Source organism: Callorhinchus milii, unplaced genomic scaffold, assembly GCF_018977255.1.
Source record: "Callorhinchus milii isolate IMCB2004 unplaced genomic scaffold, IMCB_Cmil_1.0 Scaffold3, whole genome shotgun sequence".
NCBI classification, from domain to species: domain Eukaryota; kingdom Metazoa; phylum Chordata; class Chondrichthyes; order Chimaeriformes; family Callorhinchidae; genus Callorhinchus; species Callorhinchus milii.
The window spans coordinates 59,177,939-59,205,296 of NW_024704744.1; the positions used below are offsets into that span (position 1 = coordinate 59,177,939).

Below are 27,358 nucleotides of genomic sequence, written 5' to 3' on the forward strand. Positions count from 1 at the left end.
ATTTAGATGTCAAGTAAGCTTAATGAGCAAATTGAGCTATTATATATATATATATATATATACGCCAAATAAATATTGGGCAGTAATATCGGCAATTGCCGGTCTTCGTAATTTTGAAACATCTATGTCAAAAAAAAATGGCATCAGGTATTCCAAGATTTCAGCAATCATTGAAAATATTATATGCACAACATCAGCACATTTTTCAAATAGTGTAATTTCCATGTGCGATAGGTAAGCTAATGTACAAATGGGTGGGTGGAGTGAGGTAAAAAAAACTAGCTTGCTGTGCCTTTAAAACTTCAGTAGCTTGCATGTATATGGTCTTCTTCTGAAGCACATAACCTAAGAAATTCCATGTTGGTCTAGATTTACTCTAATTTATGTTATATTTCATTCACACATTTTGGTAAATTTTTAAGTAGTCTTAATTTCTGTAAGCTCTTTGCAGAAAGCCAGCTTTAAAGTAAAGACTGAAGTGAACAATTTCACAAATTCTGGACACTCTGAAATGTTACGTAAAAAAGAGTGAACTTAGGCCTAAGTGGAATTCCTTCCTAATAATGCCTTATTCCAATAATGTACTTCAGAATTCTTGTAAGAAAATAGGAGCAGAAGAAAAGGTCAATACAATGAGAAAGTAAAAACACTCTTAGAAATAGGAGTTGTTAAATACTTAAAGTCAAAATGAATTGAGAGTAGACAGGGAAAGACTGAACTACTTTCAGATTTAAAACTTGCTGCAGGTAATCTAAGATTCTCGTGCTTCAGTTTAACCACAAATGATTTATGCTAAAAAAACAGATGCGGGAATTGCAGTAATGGAATTTACAGGCCAGCTTGGAAGAATACAGCACCAAGCACTTCTTGGGCTTGGCTGTCAAATGAAAACAAGAATGCTTCATAAAGCACCAATCTAGTCAATACACCTGCCTTTCAGACAATGTCAAGAGAACCATTCCTCCTTTAAAGATCTGAGCTCCTGGGGATGCAGCAGAGAGGCTTCCTCCGACCCATCTGCAAAGTCTAGGATCAAGCAGTGAGGTTGGGTGGGTGGGGGAAGATAAGAAAATTAAGTTGGTGTACCTTTAAGACTTCAGTGGCTTGCACGTATATGGTCTTCCTCTGAAGTACATAAGCTAAGTGGCAAACACGGGAGGCGGCTACAGGGAGGGAGGGTCTTTGGTCTACACTGACCCATTTGCCAAGCGAGGTCTCCTTGGACCTGAATTGGCTCCAAGGTGACAGGCCTGGCAATGGAATGTTGGAATCGAGCCAGATCTCGGTGGCTGTCTCGGTAGACCGGTTCCGAGCCAGGCGGGTCCACAGTATTCCAGGGCACTGCTGATGACAGCACAGCTGGCCTGGCTCAACGGCAGGACTTGGAAGGGTAGACCAGTCATTAGGGGCCGGGAGTCATCCCGTTAAACCTGCAAGCCAAAGCCCGAACCTGTAGGTTGGTCCTAGATAGACAATCAGCGGGAAAGCTTGCCAGACAGCAATATCAATGGCAAGCTATGCGGTTTTAGCTGGTTAGACTCCAGCAGTACCCCAGCGCACACTCTGGGGTCCCCAAGCCTTGACTCTTGTCTACCTGCGCCTAATACTTTCCAGAATTAAATAAGCAGGATACATCCCTCCAGGTAGAGAGTGTGCATTCCATTTCAACAATCTATCTTTGGGATTTCCATGTGTAGGTGCATGAAAATCTCAGCTTGTTTGGAAATCTAATTCAATTCAAATCCCACCTAAAGACTCTTTTTTTTTTTTTGATCGTGCTTACAGTCATCTCCCCCCTCCCTCTCTCCTGGTTCATCATCAGACTCCGCCACTGCAAAGCACTCCAGGACTCTACCCCGTATGAAGGACGCCATATAAATGCATGTTTTTGTTGAATATTTTCTAAGCATGGTGATGGGCTTCCGCAATGTGATCTGAACCAATCCAGAACTGGGCATCTTGTTTGACTCTCAACTGTCCTTTCTACCCCACATCCGTACCATGACCTACTCTGCCTTCCCCCACCTCCGCAACATTGCCTGGCTCTGCCATTGCCTCTCCCCTCAGGCTGCTGAAATCATTACCCAGACATTTATTACATCCAGGCTCGACTACCCCAACTCCCTGCTTATCAGCCTTCCCAACTCTTCCCTCCACAAGCTGAGGTTACCCAGAACTCTGCAGCTCGTGTGTTCTCCTGCACCAGGCTCGGTGAAACTATTACCTCACCCTGGTCCGGCTCCCCCAGAAGATAGAGTTCAACCTCCTCGTCCTCGCCTTCAAGGCTCTCCATGGCCTTGCTCCATACAACAACAACAACTTGCATTTATATAGCAGCGTGTCAGAGCGCTTAGGTACAAGGCCTTACCTCTGTGACCTGCTAATCCTGTCTGTTCTCTGCTCAGTAGGCTCTGGCTTGCTCCATGTCCCCCTTCATCCTCTCTGCCCCCACCCTTTGGAAGTCCATCCCATAGTCTCTTCACCTTGCTCCTTCCCAGGTACGACTCAAAACCCTCCTTTTCGACCGTGCCTTCGGCCACCCTCCTACCCGTATCATCCCTGCCCTCCATCCCACCCTGATCTAACCCCCAGCTCGGGTCCAAATCCCTGACTGTCCAGCATCTCGGGACTTCCTCCCAATGTGAAAGGCGCTAAACAAATGCAATTTGTTGTTGTGTCAGACATCTAGCTGACCAAAAAAAAATCAAGAGAACAAATTGCATATTGGCCCATCACCTAGACATACCAGTAGAACAAAATTCAACATTTTCCTTGTGGTTCAGGCCCAAAGTAAAGAATATAGCAGGATACATTCTACACATCAACAAGCCAAATATTGTTAAGTATAGAAATTGAATAATGTTTGTTAGCAGAAGGCCTCTGTTTTTTTCCGCTGTACAAGCAATATAATTTTATGGATGAACTTCAGATGTAATCTTTGGAATGCTGTAGTCAAATGCCAAATAATAAAGTGGATTGTCTTCCAGAGCATGAATCTCACCAGCTCTGCTTGCAGAAATAAGAGTAAGCAGTGAAACCATCTTAAAGTAAAAAAATTAGTCACAAAATTGCAGGTAGAAATTAGACAATTATAAGATTATGAAAAACAATATTTAATCCCAAGCAAGCCCTGAAATGGTTTACTTTTCCAAACACCTTTTCAACCAAATTAATCACGAGCGATGGATGATAATTTGCAACATGAAGCCTCAGTGACCCCAGCAAATTGCTACAGTACTGCGAAAATATTCCCTCAAGAAAGCTAGGCTATACTGGTCAACCACTATTTTCTTCAATATTAGCTCTCCAGCGAAGTTTGCTCCCGTAGTTGGTAGAGAGTAAAGAACAATGACTTTAAGTGGGGTAGGCTGTATGTCTATTTTTCACAATATCAAAAGTATCTGTGTGACTGAATTTTTATCAAAGCCTTTTACTTTACCTGGGTTTAAATCTTTTTATATTCACAAGAGATTTGGATAAAGATCTTCCATCTCATTCAATTATACTCTATTCTCTATTCTGCACAACCTGGAGTATTTAACAATACCTAAAAGTCAATCACTAGGTACAATTGAAATATTAAAGTTGCTTACGTGTTTATTACAAGTTGGACTCCATGACCATTCAGTAGTCTCAACATTTTTGTATTGAATTTGCTGAATAGGTTAAATGTTTTTGTGCTGCATTTTCTGTGAAGCGCTTTGGGACATCTGGAAGACGTGTTAAGGTGCTATAACAAATGCAAGGATTATTATTATTTTAAAACATACCACTGCTATTAATCTCACCCTCTACTAATTCTAAAACTTTTTTGTATACTCTTTCACTACCTCAAAGGACCTTTAAAATAGGTAGCTGGGATGTTCCAACATTTCAATATGACAGAGAAGTTACTTTGCTTTAATTATGCGTGGCAGTTTATTTAACTTCAAAAAATCCCACCCTCTAAAGGGAGACAAGTTCATTAATGTTTAATTATGTTTATGGCAGGAAGCAAACCCCTCAGATTTGCCGATTATGATTCCAGCAGCGACAGTGTGTAGCAGATTTTGGTTGTCAGTGCATGATGCCTCAAAGTGCACCACATTAGTTATGCCCCGAGTGCACAATCAGCTCCCCTGCCAATAGGGAAAGCATCTGTTACAAAAACAGATGAAGAGACATATACACTGGAGATTTCTCCCAAAATAATATCTGCTTGACAAAATTCTGACTTCCCAAACTTGCCCAAATGAAGACAAAAGCTCCACTTGTAAAAGTCTCAATGTGGACCTTGTACTTAGTACAATCAGATAAATAAATGAGATTTTCCAGAAAAGATAAGACTTGTCCAGTTAAAAGATGTGGCCTCTACATAACTATAATACATGAAGAGAGACACACTGAACAAAACTGAAGCAAATAAGACTTGAACCCTTGTGTAAAATCAGTGACATGGAAACAGTTGAGTTTTCACTGAGAAATTAGCTGGACCCATCAATCAAAATTCTAGAAGCACAGCAAGTAGTCTTTTGCTCTGAATATTTGAGACAGACCATTTCTGTACAGTGATTATGGCTGTTGTTAATAGAGGGAAGATTCACTCCTGTAGTTAAAAATATCAACCTCCATGACATTCACTCTTGCTACTAAAGATGTTATGCCCCGTGATATTCTGTATCCAAGCAAACTGTTCAATACAGCCAGAATCTCAGAGCATACATGCATGATGTTTAGAAGCAGAGCTCAATGATCAGTTTGTTTGTATGTTGTTGTTTGTACATATACCTTATTATACAGCTGTTGCCTATTCTCACTAATTTTTCCTTCAAATACAGCAGAGCTAGTCACCGTGCTGAAAATGTGACCTTCTTATAATAATAATAATAATAATCCTTGCATTTGATATAGCGCTTTTCACGTCGGGAGGACATCCCAAAGCGCTTCACAGAACACACTGTAAAGTGAATTGACTGTATATTTGTGGGCGAACGCGGCAGCCAATTGCGCACAGCAATGTCCCACAAGCAGTCGTAGATTGAAAATGGCCAATTTAATTATTGTTTTGGTTTTGGAGGGATTATTATTAGGCTCTGTGTGGAGTAAGGAAACTTGCCCAAGGTTTCGCCCTCTGCCTGGAATTGAACTCAGGTCTCTCACTTGCAAAGCGAGTGCTCTAACCACTGAGCTACAGGACTCCACAGGACTTCTTTACGTGCCATGAGCAAGACAGATGCTTGTACTGTCAGATATTTATACTCAAAGACAAGCATCATTTATATGAGGAACTGAGGAATCAGTCACCACAATAAAACCAACACAAAGCCTGCGAACACAATCTTCTCAGAATTTTTGTTGAATGTTTCATGTTTGATCTCGACATTCTAGGATAACAGTGCAAGGAGGTTTTGTTGGATTGGAATGGTCTCAAAGACTTTTGCATCTGATATTAAACCCATGATCAGTAAATTCTACTGACCTTCATTCCTGCTGCATCATAGAAGCAGTGTTTGAGTTGTACAAATCAAAGCAGTCTAGGGCAAGCTGTCAGGTCTGCTGACCCACCAACATAGGAATACAGTAGGGGAAATTTAGTTTTTTTGGTCAGCTGGTGTCTGACACATACTTTAGACAATGCAAATCAGACAGAGTTCCAGAAATGTATACCACCTACAGATGGAAATTTCCCTGTGGTCTGAAATGGAAAGTGCACTCTCTCCCCAGAGCGACAACAAAAACTAATTGCATTTATATAGCACCTTTCACGTCAGGAGGTCGACCAAGGTGCCTGATTGCCAAGGGTTCGCATCTAAGTTGAGGGTTGGATTTGAGAGGAGTGGGAAGATGACCGAAGGCATGGTCAAGAGGAAGGGCTTGAGACGGAACTTGAAAGAGTTGAGGGAATTCCAGGATGGAGCTCGAGAGAGTGGAGGCAGACCAGCAGGGGGGAGCAAGTGGAGCCCGGGTAGGATGGGGGTGATGGGCTCACCCCCATCCTAGCCTGGTGCGGGAGAGGATACGGAAGCAGACTTCTGAGTGGTCTGCAGCTTGTGGAATGAAGAGTTGGGAAGTTCGGCGAGCAGCAAGTTTGTGTAGTCAAGCCTGAACATGATGAAAGCATGGACAAGGATCACGGTAGCCAAAGAGGAGAGGTATTGGCGGAGGCGACAATGTTGCCGAAGTGGGGAAAAGCTGAATGGGTCAAGGTACAGATGTGAGGTTTAAAGGACAGTTGAAGTCGAACAAGACACCAAGGTTCTACACTGGCAAGGTGAGGTGAAGTGTGCATCTATGTAGATTGATGCTGTCAGCACCTGACACACATTGCTTACCTAATTCTAGAGAATATTAGGCACAGGTTGACAAGAGCCAAGGCGTTGAAACCCCACAATGTACTGCTGAAATGTAACCAGCTGAAACTACATAGCTTGTCACTGTTTGGCAAGCTTTCCCGCTGCTTGTCTAGTTAGGACCACCCTACCCATTAGTTTTGGCTTGCAGGGTTAACAAGAGCTGAGTGGGAAAAATCCCTGCTTGCAAAATGGGAAATTTAGGACCAATATGCCAAATGTGCTTTATTGGTAAAGGGCGGGAAGGGGTGTGTGGATACAGTTGATATTTCCCACTCACAAAGGAATTTATTGTAAAAGAGTGAGGTAAGAAAGAAAGAAGAAGAAATCTTATCATGTTTATGTACCATATCCACTTTTTCCCATATGCCTCAGAAATAAATCTTTCTGGGTGCGAACATTTGGAGATTAACCTGGTTGATTTCCCCAGTTTAATACCTGGGGGAAATCAACACAATTATAAAGCCTAAGATTCTATTTTGTGTTTTCATTACAATTCCTGTCCTCAAATGGGATCAGGTTTGCATGCCTACAGACTACATGTTGGCTGCAGCATTTAATGTCTCAATCGCAACACAGAGACTGGTTCAAAAACTCAGCTGTTCGATACTCTTTGGTTTTAGACTGAAGGGAAAAAAACATTAATTTGCACTAGTAGTAGTATCGACCCATTTTATACTGTTTTATTCCCCAGCAGATTTGATCACAAATCTGGTAGTGTCACTAGGACAAACTTCAAGCAGTCCAAATCTTGATCATTTATTCTGACAATTTTGTTATTTTAAATATAAATTATAATCACACAATACAAAATTACTCACAAGGAATTTATTACATTTGTATAGCGCCTTTAACGTTGGGAGGATGTCCCAAGGTGCTGAACAGTCAGGGATTAGGACCCGAGCAGAGGGGTGTTGGGATCAGGAAGGTTGTAGGGCAGAGAGGGTAGGAAGGTGGCCAAATGCACAATCGAAGAGGAGGGTCTTGAGTCTTGCCTTGAAGGAGGTAAGGGAGGGAGCGAGGGAATGTGGGATGGAGTTCCAGAGGGTGGGAGCAGAGAGGCTGAAGACCTGATTGCCGATGGTGGGTCGCGCCGTGCGGGAGACATAGAGCAGGCCGGAGCCTGCTGAGCGGAGGTCGAGAGGGCAAGGCCATGGAGGGCCTTGAAGGTGAGGACGAGGATTTTGAACTTGATCCTCTGAGGGATGGGGAGCCAGTGGAGCTGAGCGAGGGTGAGTGTGATGGGGTCACGGAGCCTGGTGCAGTAGAGGACAGAAGCTGCAGAATTCTGGATGAACTGCAGCGTGTGAAGGGAAGAGTTGGGAAGGCTGACAAGCAGGGCATTGGCATAGTCGAGCCTAGATGTAATGAAGGCATGTATGAGGGTTTCATGGCCTGAGGAATGAGGCAGTGGCAGAATTGGGAAATGTTGTGGAGATGGTGGAAGGCAAAGCGGGTCATGGCACTAATGTGGGGGAGAAAGGACAGTTAAGGGTCGAACAAGACACCCAGGTTCCTAACTGGCTTGGTGAGATAGAACGTGCATCCATGGATGCTGATGATGCCAGTGTCTGGAGTGCAGAGGCTCTGGCCCAAGCCAATCAGGAGGGCCTCGGTCTTGCTGACATTCAGCTGTAGAAAGTTGCCTCTCATCCAGGACTTGATGGCTGACAGTGTGAGAGATAGGATCTGAACCATTCAAGGACAGAACCTTGAAGGATGAGGTGAGAGGCAAGGTGGTGGAGGAGGATAGAGTGGTCCAGTGTCAAAGGCAGCAGAGGAGTCAAGGAGACAAAGAGAGCCCTAGTCACAGATGGACAGAATGTCATTTGTCACCTTGACCAGGGCTGTTTCTGTGCTGTGGGCGGCACGGAAACCCGATTGGAGGGGTTCGTAAAGGGAGTGGCAGGAGAGGAAGGAGTGACACTGGGAAGAACTCTTTTAAGGACCTTGGAAAGGGAGATTGGAGATAGGGCATTTGTTAGTGAGCAGGGATGTGTCCAGGGAAAGTTTTTTTTTTAGGATAGGGGTGATGACAGCTGTTTTTAGGGGGGTGGGAAAGGTACCAGTTGACAGGGAGAGGTTGATGAGATCTGAGAGTAAAGGGGCGAAGAATTTCTAGAAGAATTAGAAAGTTCTAGATTTTAGAACCAGACAATTTTGAGTTGAAGAGCATCTAAACAAAATAAAATGCACAGTTCTATATTCCATTAGTTGGCTTGCGCTTACGACTCGTACATATTGAACTGCATTAACAAATAGCAACATTCCATGAACCAAAGCTACGGTCAGAGAGCAGCTAGTTCCCGAACACCCAATTAAATAGCAGTACTCTTTTCAACGTGGAATTGGATGTTATTTCATGCATTAAATTAGCATTTTAGCATTTGTATCTGACTACAAATACTACATTATCAACTATTCTGAACACACACCAAACAGGAGGGCTATAAATAAAACACTGTTGCAACCTTTAAAGCAAAAGTAAATAAACTGGGATTCAGAGCAACCCTGTCAAAAAGCAGTGCAAATACAATTAAAAAAATTAGACCCAGACTTGAAAATGTCTGGAAATTTAAGGACAAGACAGGAAGCAAACACACACGCATGCAACAGCTTGTTTTTAATTTTGTTGCTTTAAAAAGTTTTTTTAAACTGTAAACATTTCAAAGCATATTGAATCTAAAGAGAATGACATGTCTGGCTCAGCTGTTTGCTTCTCTGTTACAACATCCACTCAATAAAAACTCACTGCTAAGAGGTAATTAGAATGGAATTTATTGAGTGATTTTATGTGCGAGAAACAATTTTTAAATTTTCTCTCCTCCCTCTCCTACCTGCATTTGACATTTCTTCCTTAGAATGTAGTGCATGAGTTCAACAGGCACTGGTTACTCTTTGATATTTCACCCAAGTGACGTTTTTTATTTGCAAGCAGTAACAATAAATATTGGCAAGGCAATGGACAGCACAAAATAATCAGGACAAAAGTGGCTTAATGTTCTTTATATTTCAGAAATGCAATAGATCCCCATTGTAATGTATTGTTTTAGACCATGAAATCCCTACCTGTATTATAGGCAATTTGACTGCACATTCGAACAGTTGGCTAGCGCTTCCTGTCCATCATAACAAAACTGCACTATATTAGCATTGTGCTTCTTTGAATCAACATCTTAAAACAAAGTTAAAAGATAAAGGGTAGAAAAAGTGTTTTGGGGGGCAAATTTGAGATAGCTCATGCACTATGGCCACTTTGTAATTCATTGAAGCTTTTCTTGAGTCAAGAAATATATGGTGTGTTGCATAAATAAATGCTGTGTTGAATAAAAAAATAGAATGCCAATGAATGAAGATTTATAATGAGCAAAACACTCATTGAACTCTTTCTTCCTGTAAAGTTTCTAAACTTAACCTATGGCATATCCTCCCTCTAGCTTCAATAGTTCAGAAAATTTGTCATGTATACTCGCTTTGCAAGTGAGAGACCTGAGTTCAATTCCAGGCAGAGGGCGAAACCTTGGGCAAGTTTCCTTACTCCACACAGAGCCTAATAATAATCCCTCCAAAACAAAACAATAATAAATTGTTCATTTTTAATCTACGACTGTTTGTGGGACATTGCTGTGCGCAATTGGCTGCCGCGTTCGCCCACGAATGTACAGTCAATTCACTTTACAGTGTGTTCTGTGAAGCGCTTTGGGACGTCCTCCCGACGTGAAAAGCGCTATATCAAATGCAAGGATTATTATTATTATTATTATATACATTCAGTTACCCTACAAATTGCCCCTTCTTATGTTATCTTGGAGGTTAGCTCACTAACTTTTCTCATATGCTTTTAACAGTTCAGCCCTGAAGCATTTGAAAATTGAACATACTCTGTAACCATTACAGTACGCAACAATTATTTCATTAGCCAACCACAAAAGTGACTTTCTAGTGATAAACACTGTAAAACAAATTGAGAAAAAGACAAACCAAGACCATAAAAATGTATTTTTGCACTGCTAGAGAAACACGATCAAATTGTGGGAAGTTCAAGATAACGGAACCGCAGCAGTTGTGGGATACAGAACAGTCTCCATTACCACTTTCACTTAGTACCTCAGACATGCAGAAATGGCCTATTCTCTCAACTACAGGTGGTACATGGCCCTTAAGAGTAGGACACAGAGAATTTCAAACCGACAAATTTCAGAGTGTCTTTTTACCTTTGTCTCGTTGAACCCAGTCAGTAGATTTCAATTCCGAAAGCTTGTTTCTAGAGTTAAACAAGTTAACTACAGAAGTGGAGGAGGAGAGGTCCATGACTCTTTTAAACTTCCAAACAGGAATCCATTCATCTTCTATCACATCTGACAGGCTAGGAAAGGTGTAAAAAAATGTCTGGAATAGAAAGAGGACAACCATTAGCACTGATGAAAGAGTCAGATTTTTATTTGAAAATAAATCTTTAAATTAAATAGGACACCAAAATAAAACTGCTGGTGTTGGAAATAACCAAAGCTGTTAATGTTTAAAACTTCCCCTTTAATATTTTTGGTTACATTCCAGTTCAATATTGATTGCCAATTACTGATGTGGACCAGACCGTCTCAGCTAGCAGCCAAAAGCATTTAATTATGTTGAATATTTATTGCTTGGCTTTTATAGCTTTTTGATTTTCTACTAAGTAGGGATGGCTTTCCTATTTAAAAATATAATTTGCATTGTAACTTTTTATGCTCATATGTCTGCATAGCATTGAACATTTGGTTTTTACACTGGGCATTGGGCTTTTACCGATAGATTAGAATATTCAAGACGTTTTTGTTAAATTTAGTAAACATTTCATTTTTCATTTTTGCAAGTGCATTAGCATGCATTTCATTACCCTCTTCTTTCAAAGAGGACCTGAAAAGAACAATGAACTTTCCCAACAGGTAGAACACTACATTCAGAATCCACTGGACTCAGCAAGCTCCATCACAAACCAATATCCTTATCCATAACTGCACTTCCTCTGCCTGCATGCTCATTTCATCCCTATAATTTTTGTGGGACATTGCTGCGCAAAATTAGCTGCCACATTTGGTACTGGCATTGTAATTGAATCCCGCAAGCAGAAGATAGCGGATAAGCAAACAATTTGAGTCATAGTTGATATCCCTGGCCACTGTGAATAACAACAATAATAATCCTTGCATTTGATATAGTGACTTATGTTGAAATGTTTCAAACCGCTTCACAAGGATATAAAGTGAATTGACTGTATATTTTGTTGGCAAAGCGTAGGAACAGCAATGACCCACAAATAATGGAGTCAGTGATCAATTTTATTTGGGGAATGGTTGGCCAGGACACTGGGAGAAATTCCCTTTTCTTTTCTAATAGTGCCATGGGATCTTTAACGTTCACCTGTACAGGCAGACGGGACCTCGGTTTAACATCTCATCCAAAGGACAGCACCTCTGACAATGCAGCACCCCCACCCCCAGCACTGCATTGGAGTGTCAGCTTAGACTATGTGATTCCAAGTTCCGACGTGGGGCTTGAACATACTGACTCAGAGGCGAGAGTACTACCGCTGCACCAGGTTGACATACAAAAAGGCCAGCAAGCACAGTGAGGCTGCTCAGCACAGCGTTGTCGCACTAAGATAGTTGGGAGTCTACACACGACCCAAGGAAATTTTTGTTCCTGTAAAAAAAAATGTTAAGGTTTCAGGCCCAGTCCGGATAGCTTCAAATTCAAGATACCCAGAGTCCAGTAAGCTGGGGGTTACTGTACATCTAATGCAAGGATTATGACTAAGTTGAACGAAAAAAATGTGCACTTCTGTTTACAAATTACTGTAACGTATGATTACATTGTAATGAAGATACAACAGTTTCTCAGGCCAAGTTAGATATCCTCAAAACTGCATTTCCATTATGACACATCATACTGGTAAGTTACTTTTTGTATAAAACATTCAGAATATCTTTAGCACCTTTTTTATACCTCTAAACTGTAGTCTTCCAGTGGCTGAAATGTTTCAAAAAAGAAGTGCTCTTGAATTCTCTGCCAGTTCTTTCCAGCATTTCTAAACACAAGGGAAATTCAGGTTTTAGTTTTTAAAATAACAGAAAGCAATTATATAATACCCTTCACGCTGAGTAACAGATAGGAGAGCTTTACGGAAACATTGCAAGGCACCAAGCAGGGAGAGGAAGGATGTGACCTTGGACATAGTCAAAGTAGTCGGGTTTTAGATTTTTTTTTGAAGATAGATAGATAAGCAGAGACAGAGCTAAGGTAGACAGGTAAAAAGAGAGGGGAGGGCGGGAGGGGCATAGTTCCAAAGGGTAGGAATATAGTGGCTGAAAACTGTCGTCAATAGTGTAGAGGAGGCAGGGAACTTGTAATAGACTTGAATTGGAAGAGCAGAGGGGGCAAGCATAAGAGTTAGGCTGGAGAAGATCAGAGTACGGAGGTGTGAGGACATATAGATGAGGACAAGGATCTTGAAGTGAATCGCCTGGGAGATAGGTAAACCTGACAAGGATGGAGATGATGGACAAGCCAGTCAAGATGCGGGCAGCAGACATGTGGATAAAGAAGCTTGTGGATGGTAAAGCTGTGGAGGCCAGGAAGGAGAACATTTGAGAAGTCAAGTCTGGAGGTGACGGAGGCATGAACGAGAATTTCGGCAGCATTCAAGGCGACATTGGGATGGAGATGGCAATTTGACGCAGGCGCAGAAAAGTGGTGGTCAGGATATAGACGTGAGGGAGGAAGTAGAGTTGAGGATCAAACTAAATAACTAAATTGCACACTGGTTAATCAATTGAAAAGATAGCTTAGGATGATTGAGAAAGTTGAAGCCAGAAGCAAGGAGAATTGCCCACCTCCGTCCGTAACTCACAACCAAACCAGCTGAAACCCTTGTCCATGCCTTTGTCACTTCCCGGCTGGACTATTCCAATGTCCTCCTCGCTGGTCTCCCCAGCTCCACCATACTCAAAAATCAACTAATTCAAACCTCCACCGCCTGCACAAAACTCCGTACTCCCATCACACCATTCCTTGCCAGGCTCCACAGGCTCCCAATCACCAAATGGATCAACTTCAAGATTCTCTTACTTATTTTCAAATCACTTCATGCCTCGCACCTCCCTATCTATACAAATTGCTTACTCCCAACTCCACCACCCGTTACCTCCACTCGGCTGGCTCCGGCCTCCTATTTGTCCCTTGTCCCCTCCACCATCAGACGGCATTAGCCATTAAGTCCCGAAACACTGGAACTCTCTTCCTCAACCCCTTCGCCTTTTCCCCTCCCTCCCCACTTTCAAATCCCGCCTAAAGTCGATGTTAGACTCCGCCATTGTCAAGCGCTCTGGGACGTTACCCCACGTGAAGGGTGCTATATAAATGGAAGTTGTTGTTGACATTGACAGGTGCCAAGAAGGATTGCTTGAATCTTGGTCATGCTAAACTGAAGAAAGTTTAAGCTCATCTGGAACTTAATGTCTGACAGGCAGATGGTCAAAACATCAGTGCAATCAAAATCAAGGGGAGAAGTAGAGGTAGATTTAGGTTTCACCTGAGTACACTTAGAAACTAACTCCATTCACTTGAAAATAATCAACCAAATGAAAAGTGCAAATATTACAGATGTAATAATTATGACTTTTTAAAAAAACAAATAAGAAATGCAGTTTAATTTTGTTAATTAATTAGTATAAAACCTTGAGTGGCCACTCATAACTAAGGCTTTACATTAATGGATTTTGATATTCTCCTAGCTATCAGACAGTACTGGCTGCCAACTGAAGTGCTTGCAACAGCTAACCTTCAGGGAGGGATCCTTTTCCTTCGCATTTCTGTGCATCCTAAAAAAAACTCCCGATAACTGCTCAATTATATCATCCGATCTTCTGCTCTCCCAATGGTAAACTGTACTACAACACTGCTCTCACATCAATAATTAGAGAAAGCTATTGGAAGCCCAAACTTTCCCATCCTCTCCAGCATCTTTACCACTAAGAAATAGACTAGTTTCATACCCAGGGTCGTTTCCCATTGTTTGAATAGTAAAAATAACTCATTTGGAAACCAAGAGGAAAAGGGTAAGTGGGCAACATAAATGCCTTGGAAGTGGAACCTAATATCCCCCACCCCTTCAAAAAAAACATTTGTGTAATATTAAGGAAGAGATCAGATGGGAAAAGGGGCCTTCTTCATTCAAACTGATTTTTTGTTCTTTAGTGCTGGTCATTAACTGTGACTCACTGCCCCCCAACCCACTTCAAATTATTCTTACACAAAGTGTAATTATGAATGGTCCCTTAAAGTCTTTACATAGGTAATACAATTTTAGAAAAATAAAAGAATAGTGTATGGAATTCATGCTGACCCTGTGCTTTGCTTATGACCGGCTTGCTCCAGACTGGATTCAACTATTGGTTCCAAAAATTGCAAATCGTCACCCTCCATCTTCGCCAGTTGACAAGCCTCCCAGACTTTTTGTAATGCAAGCAAGGCATACAGTCGCACACTGAAATTGTGATTTAGACACCATGGCAGTATTACACTCAGTGCTTTCTTCAAATAATGGTTCTAATTAATGAAACAAAATATTGGCAAACAATGTATTAAACAATCTTACCATGAAATAAGAATACATCATGACTATCAGCCTTTAATGTGCAATATGAACACTATATTGGACATGCTGCTGGATAACTCACTTGAAACACTTGTTGCCCAGATCTTCTTTGGCAGTCTACAACCATCAGGGTGAAAACATTCGCAAGGACGATCATGTATTCGCTCAGCTGATCCACTTAAGATTACCAGATACACCAATAAGGCTCATTGTGCAAATTTGTCAACTAACATTGCACAGAATGGAATGACTTGGTGTCATTGCTTTTCCGAGTTGATTTAGAAAAATTTTCATATATTTGGATACCAAAAAATAGAACCCTTTCCTTCAGCAAGCATAATTATTTGCATTTCATACAAGTTTAAATTACAATTCACATTTATATACATTTCATATTGAGAGATCTCTAAGCGCACGCTTCACACAGCTGACTGGGAGCCCGAGGTGAGGGGGAGGGGTAGAGCGAGAAAGGTGGCCAACTGTGTTGTCAAAATATAGGGTTTAAGATGGGTTTTAAAGGCAGGGAAGAAGACAAGGTGGAGGAGCCCCTGGATGGAGTTCCAGAGAGTGAGGGCAGAAAAAGCTAAAAGCTCACCCACCAATTATGGGCTGATCAGGCAGGAGACATGAAGCTGGTTGACATTTGCTGAGTGGAAGGGAGCAGCCAGGCTGTAGTTTGCAGGAAATCGCAAACCATAGGGTAGCATGAGGCCATGAGGTCATTTGAAAGTGAGGTTATAGATCTTGAATTTGATCCAGCAGGCGATAGAGAGCCAGTGGAGTTGAGTAAGAATAGATATGATAAGCTTGCGGGGCCTGGTGTGGGACCAGACATGGACTGTAAAGTTATGGATGATCTGCAGATTGTACAAAGAGGAGCTCCGGAGTCCAGTGAGCAGGGCATTGGAATAATTGAGTCTGGGATGCGTAGACGATGGTCTCAGCGGCCTGGGGAGAGAAGTAGTGGGGGACACAGGCAAGGGAGGTAAGGGACAGCCAAAAGGGTGCGAGGCCAGATGTAGGATGTCTATAAATAGCCATTACTTATATTTAACCTGAAAGGTTTTCTGCACATATATTTACCTTCTCCTCAACATTCTTAAGGATCACATCAATGTGAACTAATATTGCCAAGAAGGTGCAAATACTGCTTTTAGTATTTTCTTGTTTCTGTAGATAAATGAACAAGAGAAAGCATAAGACAACTTAACAATTGAGCTATAAGTCCACATTTTTCAATCCAATCTATACAAGAAATATTTCAGACCAAACTGAAGAAAATGGTTATTTTAAGACTCTAAAGGTAATGTGTTTTCGTAAATTGCTCTGAAGTATAAGTTGCAACAGACCGTTTATTTCAAATTCTACAGACAAATTTGTACCTTTAGAAGTCATAATACATTGCAATTACAGCCTTTAATTTAAACAGGAAGTAATGCTAATTCTTTTGCTATGGTGAAATAGTCACGCAAATTATGCTAGGATTCAATTACCAACAAAGGATTTTTATTTCGAGCCATAATTACAACTCTGGAGATTCCTTTTCACATTCCACTTGGAAGACAACTCTCCACATAATGGTTGCGTTCTAATTAAAAATAATAATGAAACTGTCCTTCCCTTCATGTAATCACCAATTTACCGTTACTCATCTTATTCTGCAATTTCATTTTTTCACTGCATGATACTCCAGCGTTTAGTTTTGCTAAAATGCAACAGCCACAATAATAATTAATATTAATGAGGGCTAAAGGATCGTGTACATTTTAGGCTGACGTTTGGGAAGAAGCTTAGGTGTGTGGATCAAGGCAAAGGAAAGATAATGAAGACTGAAATGTTAGGATAGTTAGGACAATGAATACACATTGCTCAATTATTATCTATTTTAAAACTATAAATCTGCAGAATTATTAAAGGATCCAACTTTCCTCCTTGGCTAAAGTTAAGGTAATTTTTTTACCTCCAGTCGTGGCTGAAAAGAACTATCTTCCTCACTTCAAAAACAAATCAATCCTGACTTAATAGGTTACTTCTTTGCTAGTTTGACTGACACAGCCATTAAGGAAATTACCTAGGAAACCAGTGAACACTGCACATGGAGCATTCTTTAACAGGTGAGGAATGATATTAATGAAAAGGCTTTAAAGTGAACGTACACATATCTAATTGTCTGACCAAAGCAGAGCCAAATAGGATGTTGTATTCCAAGCTACTTGACATCAAGCAAATCTTAAACTAGCTCCCAAAATAGGATTTGGCAGACTGCCACAGAGAGTTAATTCAATTCCGACATTCCGTGGCTAAGGACAATCTCGAAGCAAGCTCAGTTCCAAGGAGATCCCACTTACCTCCCCCCACCCCACACTCCAAGGAGGATAGTCACTAGTTGTTCATTGACCAGTGCAAATTTGAGCAATAGATTGTAGGTACAAACAACAACCGGCAAGCCTTCCTGGTGAGCAGTATAGCTTAGCATGAAATGCTCATTGATAACAATGTCATCTCTTGCAGCACTGGGCCAGATTCAAGCCTAAGTTCCAACTACAGTTGAGCCCAACCTAATGGGTAATTGAATAATGAGGACACTTTGCTCTTCAAGACATTTTTCCAGTCTAGCTTCTCATTTGAAACTGATGGTGACTCAAATTGCAAACTCACTAATGAGGGCATCATTAATAAGGGAAAAATAGGCCAGTCTATTGACTCTGTAAGAATTCACTGTACCCAAGCCTCAGATTATCCTGAGGGTCGAATTGTATGTATTATATTTGGTTTTGAGACCATATGTATAAAATGACCCTAATATGAGGTAATGCAGCTAATGTTTGCTAAAGAGAGGGGGAAATGCAGCCCAATAGACACAACCTTCTATTTTAATTAGTAAATTCAAACAGAATTGTGATACCCTTCCTTTTCAGCTAGTATTAGACTTCTGGAATAGTTGATGCCTGGGGAAAAGGGCAAAACAAAAAGAGGAATACAGATATAATCAGCACTTTTACTTACAAAACGAAAGCATCTCCAGAACGAATCCAGAAATTCAGGCCACTTATGGAGTATCAAAATGATGAACCATTCGATTAGGTACTTTACAGATGCCTGATTATCACTGAAGCCAGAAAGATAAACAGTTTCAAGGATTTTTCTTACAAAATTCTGTGGGAGAGATGAATGCAATTTTAGTGCAAGTAATTTGGAAATATGTCAATTAAATGGAACAAACTATTCTACTACCACTATCATCCACAGACATTGGGTCAATTTGCACATATATGCAGAATGACATCCAAATCTATTTTTTCTCCTCTGGCCGAGACTCCAGGACCATTGATGTTCTGTCTGCCTGGATAAGTGATGGCTTACTGCAGCTGAACACGAACAAGACAGAAGCCATCATACTTGGTTCCAATCAACGTCTTGTCACCTCCAACTTCCTTAACCTTCCCAGCCTTTCTCTCAGACTCACTGTGTGCAATCTATTTTTTTCTGATCCCCAGTTGTCCTTTCACGCACATTTAGTCCCCGACTATTTTTCCTGACTGGAGGACTGTTTTCTTCCACATTTGCCACATTGCCCGTCTCTAACGATATCTCACACCCAACGCTGTTCATCCATACTTTTATCACCTCTCGCCTATATTACTCAAATGCATTCTTCACCAGTCCCTGCAGCTCCACCATTCACAAAATCCATCTGATTCAAAAGGACACCACTAATATCCTCACCTGAACCAATCTGCTCCTCCATCACCCGTCCTCGCCAGGCTCCAATGGCTCCCAGTCACAGAACGGATTAATTCCATGACCCTCACACTTACTTACAAATTACATCATGCCCTAGCACGTTCCTCACGCTCCAACTTGCTTATGCCCCTCTCCTCGACTACAACAACATTACATTTGTATAGCGCCTTTCACGTCGGGAGGACATCCCAAGGCACTGAACAATCAGTGTTTTGGACCCGAGCTGGGGGTCAGGATCGGGGAGGTTGGGGGCTGTGGGGGAAAGGAGGATGATCGAAGGCATGGTCAAAGAGGAGGGTCTTGAGATGGGTCTTGAAGGAGGCAAGGGAGGGGGCAAGACAGAGAGACTGTGGGATAGAGTTCCAGAGGGTGGGGGGCAGAGCGGCTGAAAGCCTGCCCGCCAATGGTGGGGCGGGTAAGGCAGGGGACGTGAAGCAGGTCGGAGCTCTCCGAGTGAAGGGAGCGGGCAGGTTGGTTGGGGGTTAGGAGATGGCAGAGGTAGGGCGGAGCAAAGCCATGGAGGGCTTTGAAGGTGAGGATCAGGATCTTAAACTGTATCCTTTTTGTGATGGGAAGCCAGTGGAGTCGGGCGAGGATGGCGGTAATAGGGTCACGGAGTCTGATGCGGAGAGGACACAGGCTGCAGAGTTCTGGATGATCTGCAGTCTATGGAGGAAGGAATTGGGGAGGCCAACAAGCAGGGAGTCATGAATGCGTGTATGCCCCCTTTGCTCCGCTGACTCGGGCCTTCTGCGCATCCCCTGACCCCTCCACTCCACTGTTGGCAGCTGTACTTTACAAACGTCTGGAACTCACTGGCTCAATCACTCTGCCCTGCCTCTTCTTTGCCTGTCTTCAGATCTTCATCCATACCTATAGTAAACCTATCCTTTCTGCCCGCTCGGTATCAAAACCCACCATTGTTCAGTGCTCCAAGACACTATCCTGCGAGAAGGTTTTGCAAGTTATTGTTTCTGAATAATGGTTATTCAAAGAAACATTTCACCACTAATACATCTTTTAAAAAATCTGTTGTTTGTTTAAACAACTGATCACATTGAGTGAAGGTGTTTACTCAGCCCTAAAGTATGAGGGAACTGAATTAACACAAGACAAATTGCTGAAGCACCGATTTTAATGACTACGGACAGAGTTGACCTGTTAGTAACTATATTGACCACTTAGGACCTTACAGAAAATGGTACTTTAAGCAAAAAACACACACAAAATGAGAGAGAGAAAAAAAAAAGCATAGAGAACAAAAAAAGCATGAGTCCTGTAGCTCAGTGGTTAGATCATTCGCCTTGCAAGAGAGACAACTGGGTTAGATTCCCGGTAGGTCGAAACCTTGGGCAAGTTTCCTTACTCCATATGCCTGATAATAATCCCTCAAGAAACAAAACCAATAATAAATTGGTCACTTCAATCCACGATTGTTTGTTGGACACTGCTGTGCGCAATTGGCTGCCGCGTTTCGCCCACAAATATACAGTCAATTCACTTTACAGTATATTTTGTGAAGTACTTTGAGCCGTCTAGAAGACGTGAAAAGTTCTATATCAAATGCAAGGATTATTCATTTTAACAAAGAGTTGGCACAATGTGTTATTACAGTGAAGGTATAACAGTCAGAAGAATTATCTTCAGTTAACACTTGAAGCCAATTTGTATTTTGCAGGATGTCCAATTATCCACATGGTTTGTTTATCCACAATGGGGTCCCAATTAATGTGAATAATTTGCTCTCTACTGTATCGCTAGAGTCTAGTTTGCAATATTCATAAAAAGGGTGGGAAGTTCCTTCACAACTTCCTTTCTATTGTCTAATGTGTTATACGATATTGGTAAATCATTGAATTATGGGCAGATTCTGCATTATACATTGGGCTTCAGTATGTCTAGCACTAGAGGTGTACAATCTCAAATGTTAAGGATCTAGAGCTACATTTCTTCACCAGGGTAGAACTTGACACTTCTTTGCAGTCATTCCAAAATGAAGGGTTCTTCCAAAATCTATAACTCAGCCTCGGTCAACTTGATTAGCCTGTCAACCTTTGACTGTCTTTCAAAATCCCATTTCAGTGGAAGACAACATAAACACTCCCTATAGGCATCAATCACTAGGATGTATCCACAACTACATTTGCAGACCTTTGAAACTAAATGCTGATGCTGAATTGATAATGAGTAAGGAATTGATGAGAGCAATGAAAGCCTTAGCTTGCTCACTTAGCATAAAAACAAAACACATTCCAAAACCAATGGTACTGACCACTTTGCTTACTTTATTCACTATTACCCAACTTAAACATTAATTTAACAGGGTACTTCCCCCTCCCTATCCTAATATATTTGAAGCTGACAAAGGATTTATTCATTATTTATACACAAGGCAGGGCAACCTATTTCCAAATGTACCATCCAGAAAATTAAGAATTGTACTGACATATGGGTCAAGTTAAACTAGAACACGCCTATCAACTGAAATCATGTTGGATTGCAATGACTTTTCAGCTCAAAGCCAAGTAAGATGCTCAAAGCTGGACGTGATGAAAATGGCTGCCAGCTGGATACTTGAAATCAAATTACAGAAAGGTAAAATACTTTCCAACCTCTAAAAATATGAAAAACACTGCCAAGACTTAATGTTCCCATCAGTTCATCTATTACACAGTGGATTGGAAAGTCAATGTCAAAATGTGTTGTTTTATGGATTTTTTTTTATTTGTTATAGAAAACTAACCACCAGGTGTAGCCCAATTCAACAACTATCTTACATTGTGAAGTAAACTTAGGGTAAAATGATGGATTCCATTATGTAATTATGGCTATTATGAATACCACTGTTTAATTCAATTTTTTAAAAATCCCTGCATTTGCCTCAACAGCACAATTTGTATCTGTATAGCACCTTCATGAAGAGTAACATCTCATAGCTCTTTACAGAGGCAGTGCCCAAGCAGGCAAAAGGTGACCATAAGCACGGTCGAAGAGGTAGGCTTTTAAGCAGGCTTTTTGAAAACAGATAGGCACGATGGTTGAGGGAAGGAGTTCCTGCGGGTAATAGAAGCTGAAAACTCAGCAGGTATAGCGGCTGAAGGTGGTAGGGCTCACGGGGCTGGGAGCACACTGTAGACCTAGCGTGCTGAGTGAATCCAGGTGTAGGTACGGATCTGGGTGGTGGAATATTGGATGGAGGCAATAGGACAAAAATTTAAAAAGAAAATATGAAAGGATATGGGATATGGGCCGAGAAGTTGGGGGGAAATGAACAGCTTTCAGAGAACTGTCTCAGACAAGATGGGCCAAATGGACTCCTTATATACTGTAAAATTCTAATGAATGAATCAAAAGTTAAGGTAATATTCACACTCTAAAAGTAACGTTTCAGTGAAGCACTCACTGTGCATTATAATTCTCTCTTGTATTTTAAATAAATATTAAGCAACAATCAATGGCATTACCTCTCAAAATCAAAACTTAACGGTTGCAGTCAAGAATTCCCTTCAATTGTTTAAGAGGTGAAAGAGAAATCCTGAGAAAATTTCCAGATCAAATTTTGATATCATTAAGTAATCTTAAAATTAACAAATACTCTAAATGGCTTCTTGATTACAAAATACACAGATCTCAATATCAAATGTAGATCATTTTACCTGATCCAGATGATGAAGGAGCACAAGTAAAGTCTGCCATATTCTGGTCTTCACTCGATGATACATTGAGTTCACATAATAACGGCCTTTCTTATTCCTCAGCTCATTATCCTGCAAAGTAAGTGAAATGGCCAATAGCGACAAATGTCGACAATGTAGAGAGCAGGAATTACAAAAAGGCATTAGCATATTGAACAACGTATCATTTTGTTCAAATTTTACTAAGTGATGGAAGAACTAACACCATCCACTCCCCAAATCAGATCATTTTGAAAAACAAGCTATTGTGATATATATCATTTTGAAAAATGAGGTTAAAAAGGATTTGCACTTCAGTCAATTTTTAAAAATATATAATTTTAGATGCCCAATTATTTTTCTAACTTTTCCCTCCATTGACATATGCCTCTACTGGTCACTAGCCTGTTCATGCAGGTTAGTGACCAGGTGGTTCCATGGGTGCTGGTTGGCACCTGACAACATGCCCAAATGGCATTGTTCAGGTATGAGCCTTGGCATCTATCATCTCTCCTCAGTCAATTGCCACAAATGCACACTACCAGAAGTTGCTGTACAGGGTCCAAGAAATTTTGTCTGGCTGGTTTCCCTAACCCTGGAAAGGCCTGGACCAAGCCCCAACTAAGACAAGCAAACTCAGGATGGATCGGATTTGAATCAGCAAGTTCCCAATCCACAAGCTGAAGTTCTATCCACAAAACTATGAGAGCTCAAAAAAAAATCTTGCTCCAAACATTTTTGGAAAATGTTTGGCTCAGCCGGCTCCACATCCCCTGACCCACTCACCCCACCATTGGTGGGAGAGCCTTCAGCCACTCTGTCCCCAACCTCTGGAATTCCATCCTCCAGTCACTCCGCCTCGCCCCCTTCTTAGCCTCCTTTAAGTCCCGCCTCAAGACTCTCCTTTTCGACCATGCCATCGGTCACCCCCTTTCCCCTCCCCTCCCTTCTCCCCCCCTGACCCTAGCTCGGGTCTGAAATGCTGTACTCTGTCCAGCGCCTTGGGAAGTCCTCCCGACGTGAAAGGCGCTATACAAATGTAATCTTGTTGCTGTTGTTTTCCAGTGCATCAGGTCTGAAAATACATGTATTACATGAAAAATGCAGAAACATAAAACAAGAACTTTGTATTATGCCAGTGACAGTCTCTATTAAAAGTATTATTTCAATTTTAATTGATACTTTTGATCATTTAAAACAAAAATGCCATTCAATTATCACTGTGCGGAATTTTAACTACGGTGGAATCTTATTCTAACCCTATATTCAAACAGCACAGAAGGAGGCTATTCGCCCCATCGTGTCTGTGCTGACTCTTTGAAAGAATTGTCCAAATTAATCCCACTTCCCCGCTCCCTCTCCCATAGCCCTGCAAATTTGTCTTCCCAAAACATCTATCCATTTCTTGCTTGAAAGTTGTTATCAAATCTGCTTCCACCACCCTTTCAGGCAATGCATTGCAGATCCGAACAACTATGTTTGGAATCTATAAAAAATATACAACANTTTTTTTTAAATAATAATTTGGGCACTCGATTCAGGACTGTCTGTGGGACACTGCTGTGCACAATTGGCTGCTGCATTTCGCCCACAATATATACAATCAATCCACTTTATAATATATTCTGTGAAGCTATTTGAGACGTCTCAACGATGTGATAAGGCGCGATATTAAATCAAGGATTATTATTAACCACAACCCATCTTATAACAATTGCCACTTTCACTGCACGTACGTACAACCAGCCCGCTCAGTTTCTGCAGGCCAGCCATTTCCTGCAATAAAAAGAAATCCAACATCTGGGTGATCAGGAGGTCATTGCTGACATCACTGCTTATGTGCTGGCATGTGCAGGGCATAAGAAATGACATTAGCATTGACCTAAAGACTCATATATCAGCTACTTTTAGGGCAGGAACGAGCCAGCACGGGGGAACCCATTCGGTTGGCTACACACATGCTCAGTGAATAGGGCTGACATGCCATCCTTGTTACAAACAAATGAGCATTATCATGTACAGTATTGTCACAGGACTGCACTGTATAATAACATAAGCTAAAATATACTGATCAAAAATACCAGAATTCTTCTCACTTGTTCAGGAAAGAGCGTATGAATATATATGTAAAAAAAAAATTGTGAGCAGAAAACAGGACAGGCGCTTACCCTTTCAAGTAGTTTGTTAACAAGCTTCTCAATGAAATTCTTATGCAAAGAATCTGATCCATCCAAATGGCATAAGAAGCTAATGGCCCATATTCGCACAAATTGATCATCTTTGTTTTCACTGTAAAATGGTAAATTGGCAAAAGAATCATCTATGTTATAAATTAACTTGTATGTAGATAATTGTCTAATCAAATACTAGGCTTTAAAGTATGTAATTTTGCCAAAATAATCTGGGGTGTTTTTTGACATTATTCTCCAATTTAGTAGATATTAAGAGAAGAGGGTAAAGGAATACTGCACATGACGGTGTGGGGGTGGGAGGAGAAGTAATTGGCAGACACAAGGTGGAGATGTTAGGATAGGTAAGACAAAACCAGGAAAGCACAGAACGGTGAAGGTGGAACCGAGAGGAAAGGCGCTGAAGGAGGATAGAATGGTCAACAGTGACGAAAGTAACAGAGAGGTCAAGAAGAACAAGGAGGCAGAAAGCGCCCTGGTTACAGATAGAGAGAATGTCACTGTTGACATTCACCAGTACAGTCTCGGTACTGTGGAAATCGGATTGGAGGGCTTTGTGCAGGGAGCGTCTTCAGAACAGTTAATAAGAACAGTTAGAAAGAGGAGTAAAAGTTAAAAGATGGTTTATGAATGATTGTTAAAAATTAAAACAAATAAAAATGATCACCTTTAAATGATCTTTGCAAAATTAATGTAATCTTAACCATTATTATACAGCTTTCAGGCATTGGGCAATCTCAGTTGGAAGGTCAATGGAGCATGACTTTTAAATGTTTCACACCTCCATCCTCAAAAAATCATCCAATCGGAATTCTGTGCTGCCCACAGCACGGAAACACTCCTGGTCAAAGTCACTAACAACGTTCTGAACACCTGCGACAAGGGCCGTCTCTGCCTCCTTGTCCTCCTCTCCCACCATCTCCACTTTATCGCCACAAACGGCTTCTTCTCCAGCCCCCACTCCGTCATGTGTGGCGTCCCTCAGGGCTTTATCCTTGGCCCTCTCCTTTTCAATATCTATATGTTCCCCCTTGGTGGCATCATCCACCGACTTCCACATGTATGCGGATGACACCAACTCTACCTCTCTACCTCCACCCTCGATTCCAGGACCACTGCTGTCCTCACTGCCTGTCAGACAACAAGTTCTGGATGAGAGCTAACTTCCTGCAGTTGAATGTCAATAAGACTGAGGCCCTCCTGCTTGGCTCCTGTCAGTGCCTCCATACCTCAGGCATTGACAAAATCTCCCTCCATGGATGCACTCTACATCTCATGGAGCCAATACGGAACCTCAGTATCCTGTTCGATCCTCAACAGTCTTTCATACCTCACATCCGTGGCATGACCCGCTTTGACTCTCCCCACCTCCGCAACATCGCCCGGCTCCACCACTGTCTCACACGGCAGGCTGCCAAAACCCTCATACACACATTCACAACATCCAGGCTTGACTATGCAAACTCCCTGCTTGTCGGCCTCCCTGACTCATCTCTCTAGGTTGCAGATCATCCAGAACTCTGCAATCCGTGTCCTCTCACGCACCAGGCTCCACGACCCTATCACCCCCACCCTCTCCCGACTCTACTGGTTTCCCATCACACAGAGGATACAGTTCAAAATCCTGACCCTCACTTTCAAAGTCCTCCATGGCCTTGTTCTCCCCTACCTCTGCAACCTCCTAACCCCCTACGAACCTGCCTGCTCCATCCGCTCAGCGTGTCTGGCCTGCTTCACGTTCCCCCATCTTGCCCACACCACCATTGGTGGGTGGACCTTTAGCCACTCTGCCCCCAGCATTTGGAACTCCATACCGCAGTCCCTCCGCCTTACCTCCTTTCAAGATCTGTCTCAAGATCCTCCTATTCAACCGTGCCTCAGTCACCCTTCTTCCCCCCTTGCCCCCCACCCTTCCCGATCCCGACCTCCAGCTCAGGTCCGAAACACTGATTGCCCAGGGCCTTGGGACATTCTCCCGATGTGAAAGGCGGTATACAAATGTAAATTTGTTGTTACACATTATATTTTACAATATTATAGAAAATCATTACATTTGTCATGTACAATGCCTACCACATTCAACTGAAATCTATTTTTACATACTAAAGTCTTAAATGCATGCAAAGGTGCAAAGGGTTTAATTAAGCTTTAATAGGTATGTTGGTTTTAAAAAAAACTAGCATTGAGGCATAACGTGAGGCCATTACGAAATGAGCATTCATTCATGGTGTGTTCTCCTCGAACCTAAAACGTAATGAATGTGACCAATGAGCAAGCAATTGCTCGAGTGCGTAAGATGAAAGTTATCTTGTCTGTTTCTAATGAAACCCCTGCATGTATACAATTTTATTCTTTGACAAGATTAAAATAAGATCTACTTATCCTATCTACTCCTACTCTTCAGTTCAACATGTCTTTCAGTATATTATACAAACTGGCACAATTTCAGCAAATCTATAGTCAAGATACATTCAAGCCCATTAAAACCCAAGTCTATAAGCAGCAGACACGAAGGGATAAAACTAAGTTCTTTGAATGCAATGAAAATATCCACGAATAAACTGTGTAGGTGGATAAACATTAAAAAATTGCCTTATGTTTAAATAACAATACCTAAGCACACATGATGCGGTTTCAAATACGTTTAAAGTTATGTTACTATTCTGCACTGAGAAAACAGTGAAATAAAAAGTTAGAATCGTACAAAATAGCATTACTTTCACCTGCCATTTTATGCAGTTAAGACATTCGCATAGATAACCCATCATATCAGGATCTTGTATGTCT

At 41.5% G+C, this 27,358-nt stretch overlaps 1 protein-coding gene across 1 annotated transcript in view; it reads right to left on the bottom strand.

Moving 5' to 3' along the window:
* Positions 1 to 27,358, bottom strand: part of tarbp1 (TAR (HIV-1) RNA binding protein 1) — a 118,409-nt gene that overhangs the window by 45,220 nt on the left and 45,831 nt on the right. The window contains exons 20-26 of the mRNA XM_007898385.2: positions 24,551 to 24,671; positions 22,365 to 22,475; positions 17,971 to 18,120; positions 16,048 to 16,134; positions 14,713 to 14,915; positions 12,315 to 12,396; positions 10,544 to 10,718 (exon numbers count right to left, since the gene is read on the bottom strand). Coding sequence (XP_007896576.2) covers positions 10,544 to 10,718; positions 12,315 to 12,396; positions 14,713 to 14,915; positions 16,048 to 16,134; positions 17,971 to 18,120; positions 22,365 to 22,475; positions 24,551 to 24,671 — 929 coding nt within the window. The remainder of the gene's footprint in view (positions 1 to 10,543; positions 10,719 to 12,314; positions 12,397 to 14,712; positions 14,916 to 16,047; positions 16,135 to 17,970; positions 18,121 to 22,364; positions 22,476 to 24,550; positions 24,672 to 27,358) is intronic.